This window comes from Aquarana catesbeiana, linkage group LG02 (genome assembly GCF_042186555.1).
Source record: "Aquarana catesbeiana isolate 2022-GZ linkage group LG02, ASM4218655v1, whole genome shotgun sequence".
Lineage (NCBI taxonomy): Eukaryota > Metazoa > Chordata > Amphibia > Anura > Ranidae > Aquarana > Aquarana catesbeiana.
Genome location: NC_133325.1, coordinates 403,976,826 through 404,002,013, shown reverse-complemented (window position 1 = coordinate 404,002,013; position 25,188 = coordinate 403,976,826). Strand labels below are relative to the sequence as shown.

The 25,188-nt window shown below is 44.8% G+C and overlaps 2 protein-coding genes and 1 pseudogene across 13 annotated transcripts in view; 2 read left to right on the top strand and 1 right to left on the bottom strand.

Annotated features, from left to right (window-relative positions):
- The window catches only part of MACF1 (microtubule actin crosslinking factor 1), a 437,650-nt gene that overhangs the window by 148,501 nt on the left and 263,961 nt on the right, over positions 1-25,188 (top strand). The gene's annotated exons all lie outside the window — the stretch shown is intronic.
- Positions 5,103-5,211, bottom strand: LOC141131031 (5S ribosomal RNA; annotated as a pseudogene).
- Positions 5,231-21,672, top strand: LOC141128190 (uncharacterized). Its single transcript, XM_073615332.1, has 2 exons — positions 5,231-10,722; positions 16,254-21,672. Exon 2 carries the CDS (start codon positions 16,383-16,385, stop codon positions 17,298-17,300), a length of 918 nt encoding a protein of 305 aa, XP_073471433.1. The 5' UTR covers positions 5,231-10,722; positions 16,254-16,382; the 3' UTR covers positions 17,301-21,672.

Genomic DNA, 25,188 nt, shown 5'->3' with positions numbered 1-25,188 from the left:
CCGGTCTCTTCTCTTGAGAGAGCTCTTCTGCTTCAATACATAGATATACTTTAACTGTGCTTCTCTACTGAGCCTCAATGTTCTATAGCCGTGGCAGTTTTCTGGTCTGTCTTTAGTGGGACTAAAAGCACGGGCTGAGGTTTCCCCACCAGGTCTGTGAGCTGCAGGTTCTAGCTGCATTAGAGGGTACTGTGGGACATTCTGTTGTTGCTACAGGGCACGCACATGCCACTATGTTCAGATGCAGAGTGGGTTCTGTTTCCTCTCATTGTCTGGTCCAAGTGTGCCAGCGCAGTGTGGTTATTGGTCTACATATACTTATTTTTCCAGTAGTTGTTTTGTTCATTTTTCTATTGGCTTTCTTTTGTTTTATACTGTTTAGATTTTTGATATACCAGATGTTCGTGTATGTATGGAAAGTTGCTAATTGGGTGCGAATGCCCCATGTATTAATATGTCTAAAGCTTTTATATATCTCCTGCACTATTTTATATTAGGCTTGTAGGCCTTGTCTGTACACTGTCATATCTTTTGTCTTTTCAATAAAATAAAATGTACCTGATTAAAAAAAAAATGACATGGCTTTTTAAACCCATGTCTTTGACAGGGGCATCTCTAATTCTGTCAATCCTACTTAATGCCAAAAAAAGCCAATTGCAGAAAAATGTAGTATTGTACCTAAAAATCCTTCTTTGCTTGATGTCAGCACAAGTATTTCAATCAGAGATTGTCTGTGCCTTGCATTCTGTCCTTTCTACAATCAGGACTTTGCCAGAATTTGAACTTAACCCCTAGGCGCCCACAATATGCAAACTTGCGGCCTCTTGGTGGTTGGGCTTTGGCTACATATTTGCGTACCAAGTAGCAGACACATCTGTGCCGAGAGCGCGCGCCCTGCGCACTCCCGACTCCATTACTGGCGGCCAATGGAAAGCATGAAGTGATTGGGAGCTTTCTGTTCATGTGATCACCATGACCGCAAATCACAGCGGTCACATGATCATAAACTCCGACCTGCCTCCCGGTATCTGAAACCTCTTAAAGGGCCAGGAGGCGCTGGCGCAAAGGGGTTAAGTATTCTTAGGACTCTTTCACACATGCGGACCGTTCAGGTCCGCCTGTCAGTTTTTCAGATCAGTTTTTCAGGCGGACCTGAACGGATGCTCCATGCATCTCTGTGGAACGACGGATGTCAGCGGTGACAAGTCTGCTGACTTTCGCTCCGATCTGCTAAATGCAGACAGATGGAAACCCTATTTATTTTCCATCCGTCTGGTGCATCGGATGAAAACAGACAGGCGGTCCGTTGTCATGCGATCCCCCATAGAGGAGAGCGGGGCTCTGACAGGTCCGTCCCTGCACAGTGAGCAGAGACAGACCTGTCATCCGCCGGCTCAGCGGGGATCAACAGATCCATCCCTGCTGAGCAAGCTAAGTCCATCAAAATGGACAGCCCCATGTGAAAGGGGCCTGAGGGTACAGGTTTTGGTCTTGTTCAATTTCTTCCATAAACCTCTGTCTTCATTTTCCTTTGTAAAAACCTTTATTTAAGGTGTTCCTTGGATTAGACATCAGTTACGGTGCCCTATGCTTCCTTGGTTCTTTCTACTGTACAGGAACTACCCCGGCTGCTCCTCCGCATTGAGTGTCCCCCACGGAGAGCTGCATTCCATGGGGGCACTACAGGGGGCGTGCTCCTGAGTCCTGCTGCTGCGTCCATTGACACAGACAACGGGACCCGGCCCCGCCCCCGGCTCCTGTGTCACTGGATTTGATTGACAGCAGCGGGAGCCAATGGCTCCCGCTGCTATCAATCTATCCAGTGAGGACCCGAGAAAGTGGCTGGAGCTGCTGAGCTTGTTCTCTTCGCTGGAAAGATCATGTTCAGGTAAGCAAAAGGGGGGCTCTGGGGGGGGCAGCTGCACCACAAAAGGTTTTTCACCTTAATGCATAGAATGCATTAAGGTGAAAAACATCGAGACTTTACAACTCCTTTAACAAAGGCACAATCCTTCTGTGTTTGTGCCCTGGTCCTAAGCACACAAAAGAGATAGCTCTGACAACATCTACACAATAAAGCGCAATCAGAGTCTATCTAAAAGCCACAGCCTCTGTTAGAAAGATGGATTCTCTTTGTTTTGTCGTCATGCAAAGTGCATCCTGCTTCACAATCCACTATTCCCAGGTGGAGAAGACAACTCATCTCAAGAGCTTACACTTTTTGGGATTTCTTGACCATGGTGGACGTCATGCATGCCTATCTTCGCATTCCTATATTTCCATGCATCAGCACCACCTTCACTTTCTGGTGGGTGAACAACCTTTTCAGTTTGTAGCTCTGACTTTTGGTCTGGCCACGGCACTGTGAGTATTCACAATGATGCTGGCCCTGAATTTGGCTCTTCTGCAAGCTTTAAAGATTCCCATTGTGGGGTACCTGGATGATTTCCACCTGAGGGAGCAATTTGGAGATGGTATCCGGGCCAATGTGCAACAGATGGTGAGGTCCTGTAGGACTTGGCTGCGTCCTCTATTCTAAGAAGTCGACCCTGGAGTTATAGTACTGCCTGGAATATCTGGGCCTCATCATGGACACAGCCCTGGCATGAGTTTTTTTTTTTAGCCTTGTGTCTCTAAGCACCGGTACCAGGTTAGCCTTTTGCAATGTTGGCTGTTCAGCCTTGAGCTGGGGTGGCTCGCATTTTTCCACCAGTATTCTTCCTGCTGACCGTATAGGACCTACAACTGGTGTTGTCAGTCTTTCAAAGGGAGTTTCTCTGGCATATCACCTTGATTTAAAAGTGTGTCTAAGCTTGTGACTTTGTCCTGTAAGGAACCGTTTCTTGTACTTCGCAAGGACAAGGTTTTTTTGAGACCACAAAACTCTTTCCTGCCATGGTGGTCTCTGCGTTTCTTTTAATTCTGGTAATAGTGTTGCCTTTTTTGTCTGGTTCTAAAACATCCTAAGGGGATTGTTCTCCATTACAAGTTTACCACACAACCACAGCCTTTATTCATCAATCTGACTCCTTATTTGTGTTGCCTGGAGGCTCCTGGAAGGGTCAGGCTGCCTCTGAATCCACAATTGCTAGGTGGATGCGACATATCATTACACCTATAGGGTGTATGACCTGAAAGGTAGAGTTCCACCTTTTCCTATGGGCCTTCACCAGTCATGTCCGTGAACTCCACCAAAAGTGTTGGTGCTTTGTGGGCTTTTCAACATCAGGTCTTGGTTTTCCAAGTCTGTAAGGCGGTCACCTGGTCTTCTGCTTATACATTCTCCCTAGGTTTTACCAGGTTCAGGTCTCTGTGGATGCTGGCCTAGGATAGTCCTACAGGCAGCCCTGTAAGGGCCTTTCCAGTTATTCCTCCACTTATTCAATTAAGAGGACTGCTCCGGTTGGGCATGTTGGCCTTTGTTTACTGTTACACGCCCATCATGGGATTGCTTTTGGACATCTCAATAGTCTACAATTTAACTCTCCTGTGTCAATTAAGAAAGTGGGGTTTTTGATGTATATCACATGACACTCTTCCTTTTTGCTATGATGTCCCTGTTGAAGTTTTTCTTTCACTTCATGTCTGGTGAAGTAGTTTCCAGCAGGATAGGAATTGAGGGTTAATCTCTCCAATGGAACCCTGGATAGCAGTAAAAACTTGACGGGGGGTTGTTCCTCATGCCATCCAAAGCTAGAAAAAATTAGTTTGGGCTTGACATAAGCTTTATTGGAAAATTCAAATGCCAGCAGATGCAAAGTAGAAGGCATCAGGCAGTTTATTGGGTCAGTGAGCAAAGGTTTTCGGCTATCATTTATTAGATGCATTGGCTGCCTGGTCACTGGAATTCAGTTATAAGCATTTTTTTAAAACCATATTGTAAATGAGGCACAACATTACACAACACAACATAACACAACATTTAGTATAAAGACTGTGGATCTATTGTTGTGTTGTGTGAGCTGCACTCACCTGACTTCCAGATTCTTCTTACCAGTGAGTATGTGTATAGTTTTTTATTTTTTTATGGAGACTGGTTAGATTTAGGATTCTTGTTAGATAAATAATTGCTTAAAATTTGCATTATAGCAAAAGAAAGGATGACCTTCACTGTTTTTTGTATTGTTAAAGCGTTATTACGGCCTCCCCCTAAAATAACACATACAGTAATACTTTGGTTTGCGAGTAACGTGGTATATGAGCCATTTTCAGGACAATAAAATATATTTTTTTGACTTGATATGCGAGTGCTGTCTTCATATACGAGCAGTATTTTTAAAATTTAAAAAAAAAAAAAAAAAAAAGGAATTCCACTCACGATATGATCCTCCTTTTTTTTTTTTTTTCACCACAGAGGTACTGTACAGTATTCGTACCATTGATATGAGCTACAGCACTGTATTGTGAAGTGCAGGTTAATTTTTTTCTTTTTACAGTACACTTTATACTGTATTTTGTATTGCCATAATCATTTTTATATGAATAAATTTGCTTTGGATTACAAGCATGTTTCTGGAACAAATAAAGCAATCAGCGCTAAAAATAATTCCTAAATAACCTAAAAATGAATGCAGCTAGCACAAAAAGATCATCGCATAATCCAAGTAAAAGGCATAATGTAAGGTGCAGTGCAAGAACAGGTAAATTAAAAATACAATGATAAATGCAGTATTAAAAAAGCAATAACAAAAAAGTCCTACAAGAGAGGGGAAGAGGACTAAAAGTCCCAGCAAGCACCAAGAGGATTCCACGTGACAATCGCACAATTCAAGGAAGATAATGGTGACAGACCCTCCACCTTCAGAGCAATTGCCTCGCTTACTTTAAGGACTGGACCGCTGAATTAACAGATGGTCAAATAGGCAGGTCCCTTCATAGGGTAGATGATCCAGGCAAAGACAGGAACTCCAGTAGATTCCCCGGAATGTACAAAAGGTGAAGCAAAAACAACTCTAAGTGCTCATTGTGGATCAGTTACGAAGCAGCTTTATTTTAAAAATGGTTACTCACAAACGGCTGTTTAAAAAACGGCATTTCCATCACAGACGGCTGAGTGGTGTGTAAGATGCAGGTCGGCAGCAGGAGACATAAGCCTCCCCCGTAGCCTACAGCACGTGGTATTCCCAGGCGGTCTCCCATCCAGGTACTAACCAGGCCTGACCCTGCTTAGCCTCCGAGATCGGGCGCTTTCAGGGTGATGTGGCCGTAGGCGGGGGAGGCTGATGTCACCTGCTGCTGACCTGCATCTTACACAACACTCAGCCATCTGTGATGGAAATGCCTTTTTTAACACAGCCGTTTGTGTGTAACCATTTTGAACAACATGTCCATTATGGTACAGTACAGTGTGTATATACATAAAAGAGCGCAGCTGTAGCCAGCCCTAGAGGAAGATCATAGTACTTGTTTATTGGGACTCATTGAATAGAATGTCTTTGTGCAGGAGAGGTGTGGAGTTTTTAAGCATTTTTGTTCTACCACTATTTATATTACTTGGATAAAGAGTTATTGGAAATCACTCTGGTTATGAACCATGGAGTTTGTTGAAAGTTCATACCTTTTAGCTGAGATTCTGATAGTCGGGGAAAAGGGATGTCATGGAGAAAGGCCTGGGTTTCTTGTTCAGTGATCCGCGTCTTAGAGGAGTATAGATCAGCGTAGTACATTTGGAATGCTTTTGCGACCGATGAAGGGTCTGAGTATGTGGTGTTGTTAGGGCCCGAGAGTGTGACCACTACTGGAGGGCTCGCATCTTGTCGGGCCAGATATGCTAGCAATTTACCTGCACATTTCCCTTGCTCAAAAACCCACTGTCGCACAAAGAAAAGTTGCTGTTTAGCTTTTTCAAACTGCAGCTGGTCTACGAGACGGGTTTGAAGTTTGAGTGCAGATGCTTTGTCCTGTGTGGGGTCATTTTGGAATTCCCTAGTTATTAAGTCCAGTTTGTCAGAAGCCTGCCGCAGAAGTGCTTTGGAGGAAGTTTTAAGTCTGCTTATTCGGGAAGTTTGAATGTCTCCCATATCACGCCTATCAGGGCTGTGCCCCTATTAGTGTTAAAGTAAAATTGCCACTCCCTGTGAATGTCCTCTTGGTCTTTTAATGTTGATAGCCAAAAGGGGTGCAGACGCCAGGTGCGGGGTCCTATGTTTGGGGCTAGTTGTAATGTGGCCCAGCATGGGGCATGGTCAGATAGAGATCTCGTGTGATATCCTGAGTCAGTTAGTAGGGGAATTAGTGTGTTTGATATTAAGATGAGATCAATTCGGGACATAGTGGAGTGCGACGCCGAAAAACAGGAGTATGCCAGGGTGTCTGGGTGTTTGCATCTCCAAGTGTCAGTGAGTGAGAATTCTGTAAGTGTGCGCCCAAATCTGGTAGTGTCAGGGTGGTGAGTGCTCTGATTTAGTTGTAATCTGTCCTTATGGTGGTTGAGAACCATATTGAAATCACCCAGCCAAATACACGGGACGTTAGGGTGTTGCGCCATGTATAACAATCCCTCAGTGACTAGGGTGGACTTGTATGGAGGGGGGATATAATATGCCATAATTAAATATTGTAATCCGTTTAGTGTGCAGTGCAGAAAAATGTACCTGCCTGTGGGTCGGTGCGTACAGAAATAATTGCAAATGGGGTAGTTTTGGCAATTGGGATCGGGATTCCCCGGGAATACGGAGTGTGGGTGGCATGAAATGCCCAACCTATCCAGGGGCGCTTCAATGCCAGTTGAAGTTGACCTGTAGCATGTGTCTCCACGAGAACTATGATATCCACTCTATATAATTTAAGATTATTGAATATCGCTGTGCGCTTAATTTTATCTCGGATCCCCCGTATGTTCCAGGAAAGAAATTTTATGTTAGCCATACTGATTTAGTGTCTGGTAATGTGCGGGTAAGCATAGACAGTTTCGTAGGGGTGCATACCACCACACTCCGCATTAAGATAGGGATAATTCTGTCTCGTTTCCTGCAAGACAACAATCGTGTATTTCCACATCAAAATTTAGTATATCATTAGACATGTTCTTTAACTTAATCTGAACAGTTCTCCTTGCCCCCCTCCCTGCCCTCAGTCTCCCGAACTCGACTGGGGCATACATCCCAAAACTTGTGCAATTACGACATGTTAACAGCATTTATCAATCAAGATGGAGTAATGCACTTTAAACATAACGCCACCGGCGGAAGCCTATTTGGCAGCGCCGATGACGTTTCAACCAGTACCCTTTGGGTGCGAACAAGTTCTGGAAAGAAGTCCAGCAACGGAGTACGTTTGACCTCTGCGACTTACGAACGTGGGTAAGTCGCATAAACCTGAGCCTATGCTCCACTGTGGCAACAAGGCCTATTATTTAGGCACCATCGAGGTTAAAGTCCGTGATATGGTTGTGACTGTAGGAAAGTGTGCCTGTCTCTGCGTAAGTGGGAAGAGGGAAGAATGGTTCCCTGTTTAAGGTTATGTGGGTTCTCCAGTAGGAATATGTCCGCCTTAAAAACCGCTTTCAGATATTGTTATGTATTCCGTGTGTGACAGTTTCAGAGCACGTTGTAAGATGAAGGAGCAAAATGGTGGATCTCAAGTTATGGCATAAACAAATATAGGGGCCATGTGTTATGCGAGACAGGGGCCTTAGTCATTTACTGTCACGGTTTCCGGTTATCCAGGTACAGTTATTGTATGCACAGGCCGTATGTAATGAAAAGCGGTGAACATGACGGCCACGAGTGGAATAGTGACTAGGGGATTAAGAACAGGCACTTACATTGTTAGCAAGTCGGGGAGTTGGTCAGACAGGACGATTCCTTGCAGCATCATGTTTATCTATCCATTCCGATGCCAGGGTCGGGTCCTCAAAGAAGTGCACCCGGTCCTCTCCAACTATGCGAAGGCGAGCCGGGAATAGCATTGCATACTTGATGTGGTGGGCTCTTAGGCGGCGTTTAACTTCCGTGAACCTAGCCCACTGCCTCTGCACCTCTGTGGAGAAGTCTGGGAATGCCGAGATGAAACCAGACTGGAAAGGGATGTTGCCTTTGATCCTGGCCAATGCGAAGTACAGCATCGTGGTCTTTAAAGTTCAGCAGTTTCGCTATGAAGGTGCAAGGTGGTGCTCCTTCAGGTGGGCAGCATGCCGGCATGCGATGAGCCCGCTCCACCACAAATGTAGCAGAGAAGGCGTCCCTGCCATATGCCGCAATCAGGAGCCGCTCAAGGAAGGTGGCAGGGTCTGTACCTTCCGAGCCCTCTGGTAACCCAACAAAGCGCAGATTGGACCTGCGGGACTGGTTCTCGAGGTCATCATGCTTCTGTGCAAGTTGCTGCAGTTGGCGCTGTAGATCCACATGAGAGTGGTGCAGGGGGTATAGTGTGTCTTCCGCCCGCCCAATCCTGGTTTCAGCTTCGGTGACCCGCTCCCTCAGTTTAGTCATATCATGTCTGATTAATGAAATGTCCACTTTCACCTCCTCTATTTTGGTCGTTAGAGTGGACTGGCATAGTGAAATAGCTTCGAGTACCTTTGCCGTTCCATCTGCTTCTGGCTCTGCGTGAGGTGCCGCGTGTGCTGCTGGCACGGCGCCATCTTGCTCCTCTGTGTCCCGCTCTGTCCTCCGATATCTTTCCAGAGAGGAGGAGGCTGCAGTGTTTCTTTTCGGAGGGGACATGGTTCGGCTTGTGTGCGCTGCTTATTCCCACGATTTGGATGCAATTTAGTCCGTTTTAAATGGTGCAGGATGGGGGTATAAGGATCTGCCACAAGCGGAGCTCCGGTCTCTCACGTCCTCTCACATCGCTGTCCAGGCCACGGCCCTGAAAGTTCATAACTTAATCGTACAGTACAGGGCACAGGCAAAATATTCATACACCCTGGGTTTTAGGCCTGTGTCTTCAGGTGATTGGACACTAGCAAAACTTTCAAGCACACAATCTGGGCAATTCCTCTAAAACCCTACCCTACTCTACTCCACGAGTCCTTAGTTTTTTTGTTGGTGTCCTAAGGTTAGTGTCCTAAGTGTCATTAGTCTTGGCCTAAATCACTTGTTATTTTTTTTTGTGTTCATTTTATCTTTGAATTCTGCAATCAACTCCTCACTGTCTTCCTATTCCACAAATGGAAGTAGTGCATCCGGATCGGTGCAACCTTGCCAAAGCTCGCTAAACCTCAGGAGTCGTATAGGCCACCCTGCTCTGGGGACAGCCCATAATGTTGCTTCGGGCACTGGATCATGCATGGGCACTCACCTTAGCAGTTAGTGTGGGTGTAGTCACCTGCAGATTGCTATACAGGTCCAGGGCCTTGCTCCATCCCTATGGAACTCATTTCCTGGAGACCCCTTTAGGGGTATGCCTACCCTAACGGGCGAAGCTTGGATTTTATATGCAGTCCAGCTTTATGGACAGGTAAGACCTGTATGCTTTCGACCATTACTGTAAAAGACTGGGACGATATTTAAATTGTATTCACTACAGTGTAAACCTTTAAAATTTAGTGCTAAAAATCACTCAAAGCTTAGTCTCAGGTGGATGACCAGATGTTACATCACACCACAGGTTACACATTTCGTTTTCATACATCATGTGAGACAGAGTTAGGCTAATATTCATTACCTAATGGGTTACACACCATCTCTTGGTGAATGGACACTGACAAAATCTTAGACAGGAAGTGATCCCCTATATAACCCCTCCCATACAGGAAGTACATCAGATTTTTTACTAGTGTCTGCAAGGTGGATGGGCACTTTTGTTTGAGCTCTCTGAGGTCCAGTTCTCTAGTCCCACAAACGGTTCTTAAATGAATCAAGGGATTTACCGATCGGATCCATTTGACACAGGCTCTATATGCTTAGATAAATGGTACCCGAGCCTCGCAAAGAGGACACAAGATCCTGCAAGGTTTTGCCTGTATTGTGACCTCCGGGCGCTGGACCCTGCGAAGTGCAATCCTGGATACCACATCACTAAGGCATTCCTGCAGGGTGCTGTACAGGTCCAATGGAGTGGACCCTAAACATGAAAAGGGTGCCCAGTCCTTGAAGGTCCTTAAGTGACAGAAACCCGCCGTGATGGGTGGAGATTGGGCTCTTAGTTTCTAAGCTGCCCTGCTCCTGGATGGGTAAGTGAAAACCCCCTTATTTACTTATTGTGGGGTGTAACAATCAGTCAAGCTAGCTAGAGACTGGACACCTGTGTGCGGTGACCATACAGGGGAGTTCTGGGCTAGCTGTGGGTGTCTTGTAAATTGTTCCTTTTTTTGCTTGTTTCTGGCTGTTTTTACTTTGGTCGCGCACGAGGCGGCACCATTGCGCATCTTCGTTCGGGCTGAAGTCCGTTCGTCAAAATGCTCAGCAGTTTGTTTAGCAGCCATGGTGCAAAGCTGCTTTGCTCGGAGCTGCACATGCGCCGTAGCCTAATCTGGGCGCACGAAGATTCGTGTCATATGCGAATACAGCTGCTCCCGCTCGCCGGGACCACACACGTGCATGCGCAGAACGTCCGGCGCACAGCCAGTTTATTTAAGCTGTGTATGCCAAGCGTGCGGTTTTTCCAGAAGACAGCTGTGGGACACAGAGCAGGCTCTGGAGCAGGCATTTTCAGCGGTTCAGTTCTCCTTACCTGAGTCACGTGAGTCACTAGGTGTTGCTTGGCAGGCTAAGGTGCTTAGCAGGATTGTTGCATAGGGACTTGGTGAGCTCTATTAAAGGGTCTCCCTTCTGAGGTGTGTTAACCACTTGAGCCCCGGACCATTATGCTGCCTAAGGACCAGAGGTCTTTTTCCAATTTGGCACTGCGTCGCTTTAACTGCTAATTGCGCGGTCATGCAATGCTGTACCCAAACGAAATTTGCGTCCTTTTCTTCCCACAAATAGAGCTTTCTTTTGATGGTATTTGATCACCTCTGCGGTTTTTATTTTTTGCGCTATAAACGGAAAAAGACCGAAAATTTTGAAAAAAAATGATATTTTCTACTTTTTGTTATAAAAAAAATCCAATAAACTAAATTTTAGTCATACATTTAGGCCAAAATGTATTCGGCCACATGTCTTTGGTAAAAAAAATGTCAATAAGCGTATATTTATTGGTTTGCGCAAAAGTTATAGCGTCTACAAACTAGGGTACATTTTCTGGAATTTACACAGCTTTTAGTTTATGACTGCCTATGTCATTTCTTGAGGTGCTAAAATGGCAGGGCAGTACAAAACCCCCACAAATGACCCCATTTTGGAAAGTAGACACCCCAAGGAAATTGCTGAGCGGCATGTTGAACCCATTGAATATTTATTTTTTTTGTCCCAAGTGATTGAAAAATGACAAAAAAAAAAAAAAAAAAAAATATTTACAAAAAGTTGTCACTAAATGATATATTGCTCACACAGGCCATGGGCCTATGTGGAATTGCACCCCAAAATACATTCAGCTGCTTCTCCTGAGTATGGGGATACCACATGTGTGGGACTTTTTGGGAGCCTAGCCGCGTACGGGGCCCCGAAAACCAATCACCGCCTTCAGGATTTCTAAGGGTGTAAATTTTTGCTTTCACTCTTCACTGCCTATCACAGTTTCGGAGGCCATGGAATGCCCAGGTGGCACAAAACCCCCCAAAATGACCCCATTTTGGAAAGTAGACACCCCAAGCTATTTGCTGAGAGGCATATTGAGTCCATGGAATATTTTATATTTTGACACAAGTTGCGGGAAAGTGACACTTTTTTTTTTTTTTTTTTCATAAAGTTGTCACTAAATGATATATTGCTCACACAGGCCATGGGCATATGTGGAATTGCACCCCAAAATACATTTAGCTGCTTCTCCTGAGTATGGGGATACCACATGTGTGGGACTTTTTGGGAGCCTAGCCGCGTACGGGACCCCGAAAACCAATCACTGCCTTCAGGATTTCTAAGGGTGAAAATTTTTGATTTCACTCTTTACTGCCTATCACAGTTTCGGAGGCCATGGAATGCCCAGGTGGCATAAACCCCCCCAAATGACCCCATTTTGGAAAGTAGACACCCCAAGCTGTTTGCTGAGAGGCATGGTGAGTATTTTGCAGCTCTCATTTGTTTTTTAAAATGAAGAAAGACAAGAAAAAACATTTTTTTTTTTCTTTTTTCAATTTTCAAAACTTTGTGACAAAAAGTGAGGTCTGCAAAATACTCACTATACCTCTCAGCAAATAGCTTGGGGTGTCTACTTTCCAAAATGGGGTCATTTGGGGGGGTTTTGTGCCACCTGGGCATTCCATGGCCTCCGAAACTGTGATAGGCAGTGAAGAGTGAAATCAAAAATTCACGCCCTTAGAAAGCCTGAAGGCGGTGCTTGGTTTTCGGGGTCCCGTACGCGGCTAGGCTCCCAAAAAGTCTCACACATGTGGTATCCCCGTACTCAGGAGAAGCAGCAGAATGTATTTTGGGGTGTAATTTCACATATTCCCATGGCATGTTTGAGCAATATATCATTTAGTGACAACTTTGTGCAAAAAAAAAAAAAAAAAAAAAAAATTTGTCTCTTTCCCGCAACTTGTGTCGCAATATAAAATATTCCATGGACTCGACATGCCTCTCAGCAAATAGCTTGGGGTGTCTACTTTCCAAAATGGGGTCATTTGGGGGGGTTTTGAACTGTCCTGGCATTTTATGCACAACATTTAGAAGCTTATGTCACACATCACCCACTCTTCTAACCACTTGAAGACAAAGCCCTTTCTGACACTTATTGTTTACATGAAAAAGTTTTTTTTTTTTACAAAAAAATTACTTTGAACCCCCAAACATTATATATTTTTTTAAAGCAAATGCCCTACAGATTAAAATGGTGGGTGTTTCATTTTTTTTTTTCACACAGTAATTGCGCAGCGATTTTTCAAACGCATTTTTTGGGGAAAAAACACACTTTTTTAAATTTTAATGCACTAAAACACACTATATTGCCCAAATGTTTGATGAAATAAAAAAGATGATCTTAGGCCGAGTACATGGATACCAAACATGACATGCTTTAAAATTGCGCACAAACGTGCAGTGGCAACAAAATAAATACATGTTTAAAAGCCTTCAAAAGCCTTTACAGGTTACCACTTTAGATTTACAGAGGAGGTCTACTGGAAAAATTACTGCACTCGATCTGGCCTTCGCGGTGATACCTCACATGCATGGTGCAATTGCTGTTTACATATGACACCAGACCGCCGCTTGCGTTCGCCTTAGCGCGAGAGCAGGGGGCGACAGGGGTGCTTTTTTTTTTTTTTTTCTTTATTATTTTTTTGCTTTTTTAATCTTACTTTTAAACTGTTCCTTTCATATTTTTTTTTTTAATCATTTTTATTGTTATCTCGGGGAATGTAAATATCCCCTATGATAGCAATAGGTAGTGACAGGTACTCTTTTTTGAAAAAATTGTGGTCTATTAGACCCTAGATCTCTCCTCTGCCCTCAAAGCATCTGACCACACCAAGATCGGTGTGATAAAATGCTTCCCCAATTTCCCAATGGCGCTATTTACATCCGGCGAAATCTAAGTCATGAAATACTCGTAGCTTCCGGTTTCTTAGGCCATAGAGATGTTTGGAGCCACTCTGGTCTCTGATCAGCTCTATGGTCAGCTGGCTGAATCACCGGCTGCATTCTCAGGTTCCCTGTTGAGACAGGAGAGCCAGAGAAAAACGGAAGACGGTGGGGGTGGGGGGGGCATTCCCTCCCATGGCTTGTAAAGGCAGTCTAGAGGCTAATTAGCTGCTAGGATTGCTTTTACATGAAAGCCGACCGCTGGCTGAAAAGAATGATACCAAGATGATACCTAAACCTGCAAGCATCATTCTGGTATAACCACTCAAAGTCGTGAATGGCGTACCCGAAGACAAAAAAATGGTTAACAATGGTTAACAATAAAGCACAGTAAACAGTAAAGTATAAATAATTACACACCTGAAAAACAAACATGATAAAACATAATAACAATAACAATAAAACATTGCAGAATAGAATACAGTAAAAAAGAGCAGAACAATAGAGAGAGAGAATAGAGAGAGAGAGAACAATAAAACGACAACTATTTTTTTTTTATTTCATATTTTTTTTTTTTTTTTACACTTTTTTTGTAACTAACTTTTATAACGGTAACCGGTTCCAGGTTCGGGTCTCTCAAAATGCGATGGCATCTTGGGAGACCCTGTGAAAGTGTGCCTAGTCTGTGCAATGCTGTACTCTACGCTAATACTCAACTAGTGAATGGTAGCGTTCAAAACATTCACCAATGCAAAGACCAGGATTGTCAGGACAGGAGGGACAATAATAGCGGGTGTCACGCCTATATCCACGCTTGCTGCAGACACAACATCTTTTTTGGGGGGTTCGCTGGGTAGGGGTACTCGGGAGGACATAAAGAAAATGCCTCTCATGCAGCCGACTGCATTTGGTTGGGGATGTGAATGGGGGAAGTATGGGCGCTGCAGAAGCGGTGGGTTCCCAATTAGGATTGGCGAATGCAGCAGGAAGGGTATTATGGGCACGACGGGCCTGTGTTTGTCTTTTTGGTGGCAGCGGGACACTACTTGTGCTTGCCACCTCACCAGCTTGAACTGCACTTATGGGACTCGCCACGTCACCAAGTGTTACTGCAGTGCTGGTTTGACTACGACCGGGGTGTACTAGGCCGCTGGTGCTTGCCAGTTCCCCAAAACGCTACCAAAAAACTGTTAGCGATCGCAGGGATCAGGCCTGACTCTGCGAACGCTGCAGTTATGCGTTTAGTGTTTTGTAAGTGACAGTGATCAATCGATACTGCACTTGGGTGGGCTGGGCCGGGCGGAGGGGCAAAACGCAGGTGCTAGCAGGTATCTGGGCTGATCCCGCTAACACTGCGTTTTTGGGAACCCTAAACTGCTGGTGACGCTAGTATAGATCTGATCGGATCAGATATTGATCCGTTCAGATACTATACCACTAAGGGAGGTGTACGGTGCGTGCGTGGGTGTTAGCGGTACTGGCGCTAACCTGACGCTGCCTGGGGCTGGTGCTTGCCAGTTCACCAAAATGCTACCAAAAAAACTGTTAGCAATCGCAGGGATCAGGCCTGACTCTGCGAACGCTGCAGTTATGCGTTTAGTGCCTTGTAAGTGACAGTGATCGATCGATACTGCACTTGGGTGGGCTGGGCGGAGGGGCAAAACGCAGGTGCTAGCAGGTATCTGGGCTGATCCCGCTAACACTGCGTTTTTGGGAACCCTAAACTGCTGGGGACGCTAGTATAGATCTGATCGGATAAGATATTGATCCGATCAGATACTATACCACTAAGGGAGGCGCATGCTGTGTGCGTGGGTGTTAGCGGTACTGGCGCTAATCTGACGCTGCCTGGGGCGACGCATATCACCGCCGGGCGATTGGGGGGCTAAACCTTTATTCGGTAATAAACGGCGGGTGCCCTGACACTATAAAAAAAAAACAAACTAACCAGCGTCAACCGTAACGGTTATACAGTGATCAGTGGTGAAAGGGTTAACTAGGGGGCAATCAAGGGGTTAAAACATTTATTAGGTAGTATATGGGGGTCCCTGACGCTATAAAACGCTGACGGCGAACCTAAATATTTACCTCACTAACTAGCGTCACCAGCGACACTAATACAGTGATCAGAAAAATGATCGCTTAGCGACACTGGTGACGGGGTGATCAAGGGGTTAAAACTTTATTAGGGGGGGTTAGGGGGGTACCCTAGACCTACAGGGGGGTAACAGTAACTGTGCTAACACAGTAACTGTCACAAACTGACACAGCAGTAATCAGAAAAAAAAAAAAAAAAACTGCTGGTGTCAGTTTGTGACGGGGGGGGGGGGGGGGTGATTGGGGGGGGGATCGGGGGGGCGATCGGGGGGGGGATCGGGGTGTAATGTGTGCCTGGCATGTTCTACTGTGTGTGTGTGTGTTGGTGCACTCACTCACATGTCGTCTCTCCTCGGGCCGGAACGGAAACTACCGACCCGAGGGGAGATTACATCACTTCCTTTGCTGCTGTTTAGCATACAGCAGCAAAGGAGTGTTCCCATTGGCCGGCGGCGATCGCGAGGGGGGGGCCACGAACCGATGGCCTCCCCCTCGTCTCTGATCGCCGGGGGACAGAACGGGACCGCCTCGGGCGGCGGGGGGGGTCCGATCGGACCCCCCACCCGCGGAAGGCAAATCACGTACCCTGTACGTGATTTTGCCTGTCCGTGCCGCCTTGCCGACGTACATCGGCGTGAGGCGGTCGTCAAGTGGTTAATACTACACCCAGCTACTCCCTTTTTGTGGCTTGTAAATGTCTTCAAAAAAGAGGAGCGGGACTTACACTACAGGGAAGTTGTATCCCTTGAAAGACCAGAGGCTTTCGGGCAATCTGAGCCAATGCGCCTATCTAGTATGGTTCCTACGGTCAACGCTGCTGCTTCACCCTTTATCACCAAGGATGAACTGTTCTCGGCCCTAGCCGGGTTAGAGCACAGTATTGCTGGCATGATTGCCTCCATCCTGCAAGGTGACAAGAAGCGTGACAGATCCCCCTCCCCTGAGCCTCCTAGTTTGGAGCAGGAATGGGTTGGGTATAAGGAAGAGCTAAAAGCTCAGGATTCTGTGGCAGGCCTGACGGGTGAGTCTGCTTCTGAGCAATCTGGACAAGAAGATATCCAGTTGGTGTCTGCCTCTCAGTCGCAGGGGCTTTTGATCCAGACTCTTACAGAGATGGTTTGTTCTGCCTTTAAGTTGCCTCTTGCAGAGTTTACTGAGCCCCCCTGGTCCTCTTTGGGGTCCCTGAGGCATCTTCAGGCTGCACAAGCTTTCCCCTTACACCCACTGTTGGAACAGGCGGTGTATGCTGATTGGGAACATCCTGACAGGATTTTTGTTCCTCCTAAGAGGTTTTCCCTTTTATATCCCATGGATGAAAAGTTCATTAAGAAGTGGAGCATGCCAGCCATAGATGCAGCAGTCTCTTCCTTAAACAAGAACTTAACTTGTCCGGTGGATAAGGCACAGGGCTTGAAAGACCCTGTTGACAAGAAATTGGAGTCATTATTAAAGGCTTCTTTTTCTTTGGCCAGTTCAGCTATTCAGCCAGCTGTTGCAGCAATTGGTATCTGCCAGTCCATAAAGGATCAGGTCAGACAGCCTGACAGGCCTAACCAGGAGGATGACCTTGCTGAAAATAATACAGATATTCCTCGAGCGCTGTATTTTGCTGTTGATGCCCTTTTAAAGAATTCAATACAGCAGGTTTCTCGTTTTGGCTCTCTTGTCTTTACATATGTGCAGAGTTTTGTGGCTTAAGAACTGGTTAGCCAGGCTTCCTTGTAAGAAGTTATTGGTTATCCCCTTTCGTGGGGAACATTTGGTGATGATTTGGACAAATATAGCCTAAAGATTTCCGGAGGGAAGAGTTCTCTACTTCCGGTGAAGAGAAGCACCAGGCGTCCCCCGTTTAAAACCTCAGGGACTGCTTCCTCTGGTGTCTCAGCGCCAAGGCGGTTCCGCCTCCAACAGGGCGCTAGAGCCAGAGGCAAGGATGTTTAAGGACCGTGGCATCTCGGGACCAGTGCTATCTATTCTAGTGAATGCTAGAAAAGCTGTCACTAGGAAGATCGATCATAAGATCTGGAAGACTTATATTGCTTGGTGTGAAGCCAGAAAATGGCATCCTCGGAAATACGTGATTGGGAGAATTCTCTTTTCTAGAGTCAGCTGTGGAAATCAGATTGGCTTTGAGTACAATCAGAGGTCAGATTTCAGCCCTGTCAGTATTCTTCCAAAGGCCTTTAGTCTCCCATTCGCTGGTCCGAACCTTTATGCATGGGGCAACTCATTTTCTTCCCCCCCATTAGGTCACCTATGTGTTCTTGGGACTTGAACTTGGTGCTGTCTGTGTTACAGAAACAACCATTTGAGCCTAATCAAGGAAATTCCATTAGACTTTCTGTCACGCAAGCTAGCCTTCCTGATGGCCATCAACTCGGCCAGAAGGGTGTCAGAGTTGGCGACCCTTTCGTGCAGGGAATCATACTTGATCCTTCACCACGACAGGGTCGTGTTATGACCTGTTACATTCTTTTTGCCAAAAGTGGTGTCAGCCTTTCATTTAAACCAGGATTTTGATTTGCCACCTTTTTCCTTATTCAGCGGAAGAGAGACGACTGCATTCCTTTTTTATGTTGTCTGGGCAGTCAAGGTTTATATGTCTAGATCTGCGGAGATCCGAAGATTAGACTCCTTTTTTGTTTTACCAAAAGGACCGAAGAAGCTTCCATTGCCAATTGGGTCCGTCAATTGGTCATTGAGGCCTATGGTCTGAAACGTAAAGCTCCTCCCTTTTAGGCTGAGAGCTCATTCTACCAGGGGTGTAGGAACCTCCTGGGCTTTTCGCCACCAGGTGTCTGTGGATCAGATTTGTAAGGTTGCCACCTGGTCTTTAGTGCATACGTTCACAAAATTTTATCAAGTGTATGTTCAAGCAGCCGAGGGTTCAGCTTTCAGCCGCAGTGTACTGCGGGCTGACATATAAGGTCTGATGGCTATTGTTTGGCAGGGTGTCTCCCTCCGCTCAAGGCTATTGCTCTGGGACATCCCAGTAGGTAATGAATATTAGTCTAACTCTGTGTCCCATGATGTATGAAAAAGAAAATAGGATTTTTTTTGTCATACTTACCTGTAAAATCCTTTTCTTTGAGTACATCATGGGACACAGAGATCCCTTCCCTCTTTTTTGAGGATTCAGTGCTTGCTACAAAAGCGATGTACTTCCTGTATGGGAGGTGGTTATATAGGGGATCACTTCCTGTCTAAAGACCTTTGGTCTACCAGTGTCCATTCACCTAGAGCTGGCGTATAACCCAGTACGTAATGAATATTGGCCTAACTCTGTGTCCCATGATGTACTCAAAGAAAAGGATTTTACAGGTAAGCATGACAGAAAAATCCTATTTTTTCCGCCTATAGCCCTTCTAAGGTACATAGGCACTTCTTCCAGAAGCTTCAATAAATTACAGCATTTTCCTTCTGCTTACTGCATACTACATATCTAGCTCCATTTATAGCTCTATTTCAGGTATGCAACAGGTACCCCTTAATACGGTCATCTTTGCTGGTGGCTCAAGAACGCCACGCCTCTTCTCCTACTCCCATTTCTCTACATGAGTCAGATCCTGATAAGCATGCCATAGAAAAGGCATGAGAACATCAAGGCAGTATTGGAGTAAGCTGCCGAAGAGTTTTCTTCCCCCGAATGCCACTATATTGAAGAGGGAGCTTCATGTGAAAAGGCTTATTGCTGTCATCCAAAATAGCCTTGGCATCTTGCAGCCATGCCCTTTTGAGTACAAAGAGACCTGCAAAAACCTTTAAAGCCTTCTCTTTTTATGAACAGATACAGTGCCTTGCAAAAGTATTCACTTCCCTTGGCATTTTTCGTGTTTTGTTGCCTAACAACCTGGAATTAACATGGATTGTTTGAGGATTTGCATCATTTAATTTACAGAACATGCCCACAACTTTGAAGAGTTTTTTTTTTTGTGTTGTGAAGCAAACAACAAATAGGACCAAATAACAGAAAAAGTCAATGTGCATAACTATTCACCCCCCTAAAGTCAATACTTTGTAGAGCCACCTTTTGCGGCTATCACAGCTCCGAATCTCTTTGGATAAGTCTGTATAAGCTTGCCACATCTTACCACTGGGATTTCTGCCCATTCCTCCTTGCAGAACTGGTCCAGCTCCTTCAAGTTGGATGGTTTGCGCTTGTGAACAGCAATCTTTAAGTCTGACCACAGATTTTCTATTTGATTGAGGTCTGGGCTTTGACTAGGCCATCCCAACACATGTTTCCCCTTAAACCACTCAAGTGTTGCTTTAGCAGTGTGTTTGGGGTCATTGTCCTCCTGGAAGGTGAACTTCCGTCCTAGCCTCAAATCGCACACAGAGTGGTACAGGTTTTGCTCAAGAATATCCCTGTATTTAGCACCATCCATCTTTTCCTCAACTCTGACCAGTTTCCCAGTGCCGACTGCTGGAAAACATGGTGTTCTTTGGTTGATGTGATGTGTTGGGTTTGCGCCAGACATAGGGTTTTGTTTGATGGCCAAAAAGTTACATTTTAGTCTCATCAGACCAAAACACCTTTCTCCATATATTTTGGGAGTCTCCCACATGCTTTTTCGCATACTCAAAACATGCCATTTTGTTTTTTGCTGAAAGGAATGGCTTTCTTCTGGCCACTCTGCCATAAAGCCCAACTCTATGGAGTGTACGGCTTATTGTCGTCCTATGTACAGATACTCCAGTCTCTGCTGTGGAACTCTGCAGCTCCTCCAGGGTTACCTTAGGTCTCTGTGCTGCCTCCCTGATTATTGCCCTCCTTGCCCGGTCCGTGAGTTTTGGTGTGCGGCCGTCTCTTGGCAAGTTTGCTATTGTGCCATGTTCTTTCCATTTGGTTATGATAGATTTGATGGTGCTCCTAGGGATCATCAAAGATTTGGATTTTTTTTTTATAACCTAACCCTGACTTGTACTTCTCAACAACATTGTCCCTTACTTGTTTGGAAAGTTCCTTGGTCCTCAAGGCAGTGTTTGGTTAGTGGTGCCTCTTTCTTAGGTGTTGCAGCCTCTGGAGCCTTTCAAAAAGGTGTGTATCTGTAATGACAGATCACGTGACACTTAGACAGGTGGACATCAATTCGCTAATTATGTGACTTCTGAAGGTAATTGGTTGCACCAGTGCTTTTTATGGGCTTCATAACAAAGGGGGTGAATACAAGTGCGTCGAGATCCCACGGGGTAAATGACCACGCTATATCAAGATGCAACTCAACATACGCACATGCCAAATATCATTTTTTTTTTATTTCTGAAAAATAGTTTTATGTATATATTTTTCTAATTTTACGTCACCAATTTAGACTATTGTGTTCTGATTCATCACATATAATTCAGATTAAAAAAACATTGAACTAAAGGCTGTAATGTAACAAAATAGGTAAAAAGCCAAGGGGGGTGAATACTTTTGCAAGGCACTGTATAAAGTGTGCCGTCTATGACAAGTGGATCATTCCAAACAGATTTTTCACTCTAAAATCTTTGCTTAAAGTGGTTATAAAGGTAAAATGTTTTTTTTACCCTAAAGCGGTAATAAACCCAAAAGCAAACATTTATTATATGGCAGCTTACTAACTCTTATATGTGATGGCTGCATTTGTTTCCTTTTTGAAGCTTTCTTTCTTATATTTTCATCTGGTGAACCAGCCAGCAAGTTTGTTGTTTTTCAAAAGCACAAGCTCTCCAGCAGAATGTATCAGTTTACATGGATGAGAAAAAGCACTTAAAGCGTTTTTAACCCAAAAAAAAAAAAGATTCTGTTCCCTTTCAAAGCATTTTATGCAGCACAGTGCTTGTGCTGTGTCATTTGGCCCCCTGTAACACCTGTAATATCTGGCTGATCCTGCCTGGCTATACCCTCCACCCCTCCACCCTGTATGCTGACCCCGATATATCAGGGCTGCTGAGCCCTGGCACCGGAGTTAACCATACGTGCCTCCGTCATCCGCAGCCTGCTATCTGTCTTCTCTGTGCTCTCTCCCCCTTCCCTCTCTACCTGTCAGCTTTTGACAGTGCCCATCCCCGCAGCTCCTGCTGCTCAAATAACTTTCACATCTTCATTCCATCCCCTCTGTTTTCTAATCCTGTGTGCCCCTGTGTGAGTGATTAAAAGTCTGCTATACCTCATTTCAGAGCTCTTCTCAGCGATCACATGATCGGCTGGCTCCCTCTCTCCTCCCAACTGATGTCAGCATGCGAATCTCGGCCCCGCCCGCTACATCTGTCAGACGGGGAGAGAAGAAAGCCAGAGGATCATGTGATCGCTGAGAAGAGCTCTGAAATGAGGTATAGCAGGCTTTTTTTTTATAAATCGCTCACACAGGGGCACACAGGATTAGAACACAGAGGGGATGGTATGAAGATGTGAAACTGGCTTAACAACCACTTTAACACTGGCAGAAGTGATTCATGCAAAACATTTAGGGCAAAAGGGAAAAAAAAATCTGTTTACTGTAACTGATTATAAAGTGTGTGCTGGAGTTGGGCTTTAGTTCACCCGACTGACTGCTCCTGTGCGCATTCCTCCAGAGTTGTGTGTCACTAATACAGGAGGTGTGTCATTGGCCAGATCACCAGATGAAAACAAAAGGGGGGGAAAAAGCCAATGAAAAGAAAACTGATGCAGTCACCACATCTATGAATGGTAAGCTCCATTTTTAGAATACCTTTTTGGTTTTGGCTTTAATACCGTTCTAGTGCTTTCTCTCCATTAAGGTAAACAATTTTCTCATAGCTCTTTTTCCCTTCTGCCCCCAATCCTCATGATCCAGTGCTGTTCCTGTCAGCAGCTCCTCTCTTCCTGCTCTCACAGGCTTCACTGAAAGCACTGGAGCTCAGAGCAGTTCAGATAGTTCTGCAACATTCCAGCCTCCTTTTGTAAGGACACCCAATCGGGGTGCAGTCAGACAATGCCCCGACTGTCACCTACCTAAGTTATCAAGGGGGCTCTAGTAGAGCCCTTTAAGAAAGCAAGGCTGATAATCTTGTAAACTCACTGTCTAGCTATTTCTGCAGTCCACATCCCAGGAGTGCAAAACTGGAAAATAGACTACCTCAGCTGCCACTGCCTAGATCAAGGAAAATGGGCCCAAACCCAGATCTCTTTAATCTGATAGGGCAGAAATTGGACTCCAGATATAGACATCCTAGCTTCAAAATTCAATAACAAACTTCCTCTGTATCCAGGGGCAGCAATCCTCTAGCCTTAGCCTCAGATTTCTTAATAATTCTGTGATCTCAGTTCAGGCTAATATGCACCGTCCATCCAGTACAAATTCTGTCTTGTCTGCTCAGAAAGATTGCCCAAGAGAGGAAAACCCTGATTCTAATTGACTAAATTGGGCCAGAAGAACCTGGTATATATACATATAGCAGATGGTCCCTTGCCTCTTTCCATGAAACAAGATCTACTCTCTCTCAAAGCCCTTTTTTGCTATCCTCCTTCACAACCTCTGGCTTTGAACTTTCTTGTAAAGACCTTTTTTTTTTTCCAAGATGGTATTTGTCTTACACCTCAATGAGGAAACCTCTCTTCATTGTCTTGATGTAGTCTGAGCCATTAGAGTCTACTTCAAAGCTACAGCTTTGATCAGACATTCCCTATTTTTCCTGTCCTCCAAGGAACATTCTGTTTCCAAGTCCAGTGTTGCGGCATGGATAAGAAATCTGATTGTTAGAGCTTTACTCTCAAGAACAAATCTCCTCCTATGTTTTTATGTGCTCATGTCACCAGGTCGGTTAGGGTTTCGGCGGCATTTTGGCACTAGGCCTCTTTAGCCCAGTGCGGGTTAAGCGAGAAAAAAACCTGACCGCTCCGGTCGGTGCTACTGTACTAACCATGCAAGGTTAGTTCAGCGATCTCTCCCCCTGAGCCATTGTGTCCCCACCAGAACACTTCAATTACCGCTCTTTCTGGCATTGCCTGAGAGCGCTGATCGGGAGACGGTCGGATGCTGGTTTTCCAGCATGCACATCCGACAGAAGCCGGAAGAAAGGCCAGCTTTGTCGGATAGACCGACATACGAAAGGCCGAATGTCGGACTTTTTTTTAACAGGCCGATGTCCCTCGACATTCGGCCCATGTGTACTCAGCTTTAGGCCGCCATTTTGGCTCTCTGCTTATACTTTCTCAAAGTTCTACTAGGTGGATATCCAATATTCTGTGGATGAAGCCTTTGGCTGAAGGGTTCTTGCAGCGGCACTCTGAAGTTAGATCTGTTGGCCTTTGTTGTTGGGCCTGTTGGCACAGTTCTGTTTGCTTAATTGTTGCCCACTCTTTTCCTTTATTACTTGGGAATGTCCCAGGGTCTATGAATACTTTGCCAGCGTACTGATCCATATGATTAAGGAAAGAGACATTTTGGCTTATCTGTAAACTCTGTATCAGAGGTACAGGACACAGGCCACCCTCCCTTTTCATTTGTTGGTTACTCGGCATTGCTTGCTACAAAACTGAAGACTCATGGAGTGGGGTAGGGTTTTAGGAGTGGTACCCAGGGAGAGTGTCCTTGCAAGCTTTGCCAGTGTCCAATCACCTAATGGTATTAGCCTATAACCCAGGGTCTATAAATACTTACCATTGTCCTGTACCGTACTCCAGGAATGGATTTTTAATTAGTTTCATCAAATAATTTGTGTGTTTGTTTCCATTCTATTTAGAATATAAACAGTAGTTTATCTAAGAAGAGATTCAAAGTTGGGGGTTAAGGGTATATCTATTTGTGTAGGAATGCCTTCTTGGCAGCCAAGGGGACAATAATTTCTGCTACTTTTTTTGGTTATTTTTGTTCCTCGTCATGGACTCTATATGCACGTATTTATACTGCTACACATTCATTTTCTTAGATTTATTAATTTGTGTTTATAAATATTACTATTATCCACTTAAGGTTTGTTTAGGTTTCTACCTTATATATTAGCGCAACTTTTTCCATTTTTTTCCATTGTTCCTTGTAGGTCCAGTATTTCGTGTTTGGGTAGTTACCTCGGGTTAATTTTTTAAAGAATTTGCGTAGCCATTGACTCAGTAAAAGTGCATGTAGATTTGTTCTGTGCAAATACAGCAAATAAGTGAATGTTATTAGGCTATGCCCTGTGCTTTTGATTGTAAATCGTTGATTTTAAATGGAAAATACAGCATTTGGCCACTAGATGTAGGTATTATAAAAAATTACTATGAGTACTATCTAGTGGCCAAATGGGGTGTTTCGTCAGATTAGGCGACCCGTCAGAATGTGTAATGGAAGTGACGTTTTGTTGTTGCCATCTTGCTACACCCCACACTCCTCCACAGTAAGGATACACTGAGAAGGGGGCAAGCAGACATCTTGTTACACCCACTGGAGAGTTGCGTTTTGCACTTATTTTTTACAGTAAACGGAGCTTATAAAGTGAAATACAGTATTTAGAAATCCGTTGGACTGTTTACAAATTTTAAAAGATTCAGCAAACCTGCTGATTTCACAGGTTTGCTAATCTGACAGAAGACCGCTGCTTTTATAATTCAACATGTAAACAGTCTGACGGATTTCTAACTACTGTATTTCACCATATTAGTTCTGTTTACTGTTAAAAA